This window comes from Helianthus annuus, chromosome 15 (genome assembly GCF_002127325.2).
Source record: "Helianthus annuus cultivar XRQ/B chromosome 15, HanXRQr2.0-SUNRISE, whole genome shotgun sequence".
In the NCBI taxonomy this organism is placed as follows: domain Eukaryota; kingdom Viridiplantae; phylum Streptophyta; class Magnoliopsida; order Asterales; family Asteraceae; genus Helianthus; species Helianthus annuus.
This window is the reverse complement of record NC_035447.2, coordinates 129483778-129488850: the sequence shown is the minus strand read 5'-3', so window position 1 is coordinate 129488850 and position 5073 is coordinate 129483778. Positions and strand designations below refer to the sequence as shown.

Below are 5073 nucleotides of genomic sequence, written 5' to 3'. Positions count from 1 at the left end.
ATAAATTGGGTAAATATGTAATTGATTTTACATATCAGAATGGGGAAATATGTAAATATTTATTTACTAGTTCATTAAGGGTAAAATAGTTATAAATAAGAGTCATTTTAATGAAAATGGAAAATATGTAATATATATCAGTTAGGGAGGGGAAATATGTAATTGATTTTATGGTTTAGGTAAATACATAATAAAGCAGCTTAGGAGGGGGGAAATATGTAAAAAGCCCTAAATTAAATAAACAAAAGGTAGGTTCACAAGAAGTTGGTCGTAAGCCATTATGCTCGGATCAAAGTTCTTGAGAGGAAGTGGTGTTCGATACTTGACCTATGCCATAGGGGATGTTCGGATCGAAGTTTATTATTTTTTATAAAAGATTGAGAGATTTTATAAAAATTAAGATTGGGAATAAGAGAATGAGGTGAAAATGGTGAAAAGTGTTGAATTTATATAAAGATGTGGTAAAATATTTTTTTATATGCCACCCCATTCATAACGCGCCACGTTAACACACATTTATTCACAACGCCGGTGGAGAATTGCACCCCCATCCATAAACGTCACTCACAACGCCGTCGATGGTGTGATGTGTGCGGCGTAAAAAGGCATAAACGCCGTTGATCCACACCCACACCGTATGGTCTAATCCTTCACCCAATTCACTGACTATAACAGCCTCACGCCCCGTCACGAATATTGTATTCATGGAATGGTGAATCTCGGTTATCTTTTCACGTTAAGAATGTTAAAATTTAAAAACATGGGCTTGAGTCCTTGAGCATCTGGCATTAGCACAATTTATATTTTATTGCGCTACAAGCGTATAAAGGTTTACTATTAAATATTCAAAGATGATCAATAATTGGGTCATGTTGAAATTGCATCGTGATATTTTGGTAATTGTTATCTTTTGACAAACCTAGCATTTGAAGTTTGGACCACAATCGCACTACTAAACCTCAACTCATGGTTATTAAAGAATTCGTATAAATTCATTTAACAAATAAAGTTAAAACAAATAAAAAAAACGTAACTATCCTTTTTAAAATAATTCATCTTTTTCTTCATCTACAAAAAAATGTCAAACCCAAAAATTGAAGGCTGAATGTATGAGCATGAAGATTATTTTAAATCGTTCAAACAGGTTGTTTGCTTGTATATATCATTTAAACGTCTAAACATGAATAATGTTTATTTATGAGTGAATTGCAAGTTTTGTCCTTTATCTTTAGACCATTTTGCAAGTTTTGTCCTTTATGTTTAAATTTGACGAGTTTTGTCCTTTATGTTTAAAAATCAAGCACGTTTTACCCTTTGGGCCTTAAAAATCAAGCACGTTTTGTCCTTTATGTTTAAAAATCAAGCACGTTTTGTCCTTTATGTTTAAAAAATCAAGCAAGTTTTGTCCTTAAAAATCAAGCACGTTTTGCCCCAAAGGGTAAAACGTGCTTGATTTTCAAACATAAAGAACAAAACTCGTCAAATTTAAACATAAAGGACAAAACTTGCAAAATGGCCTAAAGATAAAGGACAAAACTTGCAATTCACTCGTTTATTTATTTATTTTTATTTATAAACAAACATGAACACATGTGTTTGTTTGCCAGGTTCATTTATGTTGTTCGTATATATCATTTATATACATTTGTTACAATGACTAATAAAATGAGTCCAACTCATTTTGAGAGCCCTCAAACCATTAGTCTATTTCAGATTTTAACCATCTGCCCATCAATCAGTTTCAGATTTTAGAACTATTAGCCTATTGATTTAATCGATTTTACAGGCGAAGGGTCAATCGATTTTGTTGGTGGTTCAATCGACTATACCCTGTTGTTGAATTCGGTTTCACGTAAAGGTTCTTTGAGTTCAAAGGTTATTCGCATTGTGATATACACTTGAAAGAGGTATGTAACTGGGTAATCTTGACGGAAAGCAGATTTGAGAATATAAGGTATGTAGCCGGACAGTGATTGTGGTTGTTCCAAACCGGCACGCTAGAATTGCGTCTGTCAAAAACCAGCAAGAGACCAAAGGGGGTATGGCGTCTATGGTCTGCAAGAGAGCAGATGGGGGGAGGGGTTTGCCTTTTAATTTACTTTATTTTTTGGTAATATACAGTTTAGAGTAAGTCACATAAATTGTCTCTTAGTCCTTATGAGAAATGGGATAAATAGCCTTGTTAATGGTAAAAATTTAAGTGTTATGCCATGAACTGAAATGAAAAAAAAAAACATAGCTTCCCTAACAAGAAACAGATGGTATTAGCTGATATTTTAACATAACCACATGAAAGTATCTAATAATATTTATACTTTTAACCGGTCACCAATTGCGTTTAATTACGTTCTGTTTAGAAAATTAACAAACATAATAATATTTATACTTTTAACCGGTCACCGATTGCGTTTAATCATGTTCTGTTTAGAAAATTAACAAACATAAATGAATACTAAAAAAAATGAACACAAAGTACATAGATTTATGCATTCTTGTTTGTGTATTCGTTCGGCTAAGATTAAACAGACACAAACGGATCCCAGTTTATGTTTGTTTGGTTCCTTTACATCCATAGTCTTAATAATGAAAAGTAGTAGTTAGAACGACCAAATGCACAACAGGTCAGTTAATCATTTGAATTGAGTTGTATTTTCTTCGGTCAGGTTTGCAATAATATGGATTATGTCGAGTTTAACCAAACCTAGAACCCAAACAACTCCAGATTCCATTCGACTCAATTAGCACTACCTTAAGTCTTTAACTTCAACCAGCAGTCATGGGTTTCACGGTTAACGGGCTCATCAGAAAATAAGTAAGCCAAAAGATAAGAATGAAAGCAATGCTATAAAGACAAAAACGGAAACAATCATTGGATGCTCAAAAATATTACACTCTTAGTTTCGGCAATACCTTAAAAAATCTCTTTAACGCGATTTTCATTTTAACAAACCGGACGAAGAAAGAAACCGCAATGCTTGGCTCGAGTTGTCCAGAACTGCAGATGATCTTGGAACCTGCATTTTCCGTTTCTTTAAAAACTCCAACGAGTTTTGTAAGCATGGAGGCGGAGGTAACTCCTTCAGAATAACCGGCTCCATCCTGTGAAACAGTTACGAAAAAACAGTCATTTTATCAGCACAAATCATACATTTAATCGTTTAAAAAAAATACCCTGAGCGTTTGGATTTCTTCTTTCTTGGTTTTTTCTCGGATTTTTCATCTTCCGATTCTGAGGAGAAAACTTTCCTGTAGAATAAAATACACTTTAGCGTGTTTTAATTAAATAAAAAACAGAAGTGGAAGTTGTGAGATTGTCAAGAGTGAATACTTTTCATTGGCTGCAAGCAATTTGACAATGTCATCTGGGAGCATTCCTTTATTTGATGGTGTTTCCGTTTCCTCTTCTTCATCTGGGACGTTTTTGTTCGGACGAGGTTGACGTGGCGTTAACTTTTCGGCCCATTTTCTGCGACGTTCTTTTACTTCACGGGCAATCCTGAATGAACAACTTTGTTAAAGTAGAACTGAAGCAATATGGCTTAGAAACAAACAAACACGCAACAATATTGGTATTCTTCTTACATTGTTGATGCTTGGTAGTTAATACATATTAAAAATCATCATGATTGTGTTGTTGATGGTCAAATATTATCTCTAATTAAAGTTAAGGAAAGCTTGATGGGTAAATAAAAAATTAACTATAGGTTAATTACAGCATAGTTATTAAAAGCCATCGCCTCTTGCACCTAGGCCCAATTTCCTAGCGAGGCGAGGCAATTGCGCCTTAAGTCAAGGCAGTTGTGCTTTGATTCTCCATGTGATGGTTCATGCGCAGATTCCAACGAGATTCCTAGATTCTTGAGAGTTTTCCGCCAAATTCTCTAAATTCTGGCAAGATTCTAGCTAGATTTCTACTTTTATCTAACGAAACTACTTTTCTACACTAATAAACTAGCATTTTATAGCTTTTGGTACTAAATAGACGAAATTAAATGTTACATAATAGCTTTAGTTTATTTTATTTGAAGAACAGTATTAAATTTCTATTATATAAAAATATTTTTAGTTTTTTTTGTTGTACGCTTTTTTTGCGCCTTGCGCCTAGGCCCCAAGTGAGGCGTGTACACCTAACGCCTTTAATAACTATGCCCTGAACCAATCACCAATTTAATCTTGTGCAAGTTTATGACACAAAGTTGCAGGACCAATCCGTAACTTCCACAGTTGTAACGTTTGCTAGCATTGAAGTTCTACTGTTCAAAGTTCAAACCAATGGTTCACACAAAACTGTGGCAACTTACTACTGCTCCTCCACATATCGAGTTCAAGTAAACAGATGTATTAATTTATAAGTTTAAATTCACAAACGTAATCAAATTCCTAGTAACAAACTTTGCAATACAAACTAGAAACTTATTTTATGAATAAGAAACTAACTACTAGAGTTGATAAACATATGAATTTGGGTGTAAAGTAAGGAAATGAATGATACCTGGCTTTATTTTGTTTCTGAATGGTTGTTATTTCTTCATCTTTTTGTATTGCCTGTGTATCAAACAAACAAATTAATTGAAAGGAAAATAACAAAGTGTTTACGATTGAGTAGAGTAGATTAGAGAAGTGAACCTGTTCGGCGGTGAACTCCTCCGGGGCGTCGGAGTCGCTATCTTCTCTTGCCGACATCGCAGACGGAACTAGCTAGGGTTTACGATTAGGGTTTTTCTTTTGTCTCTTGCACTTGCTTATGTTGAGGTGCGAAGCTTGGGGTGTGTTTGGCTAGGAGGATTAAATTAAACTAGGTTCGTAATCACCCATGCGCAACGCATGACGGTTGAATTCAGAACATATAGCGCACCATTACAATTGATAAAATAAATTTGCAAAATTAATTAAAATAATATATTAATTGGTTATGCTATTTGCGTCATAACTCGGCTCTAAAAATCAAAATAATAACAAAAGCTTGGGATGTGTTTGGCTGCAAGGATTAAATTAAATTGGAATTGGAATTAACTTGGATAAACTTCAACCCAGACCCCTCCCTTGGTAATTAAATTAATAAGAATTAAAGTT

At 34.1% G+C, this 5073-nt stretch overlaps 1 protein-coding gene across 1 annotated transcript; it reads right to left on the bottom strand.

Moving 5' to 3' along the window:
• Window positions 1–2823: 2823 nt before the first annotated feature.
• Window positions 2824–4772, bottom strand: LOC110912438. The gene is made up of 5 exons (XM_022157148.2): window positions 4627–4772; window positions 4493–4545; window positions 3329–3496; window positions 3172–3246; window positions 2824–3099 (listed from the first exon to the last, which is right to left on the bottom strand). Exons 1-5 carry the CDS (start codon window positions 4681–4683, stop codon window positions 2937–2939), a joined length of 516 nt encoding a protein of 171 aa, XP_022012840.1. The 5' UTR covers window positions 4684–4772; the 3' UTR covers window positions 2824–2936.
• Between the last annotated feature and the right edge of the window lie 301 nt (window positions 4773–5073).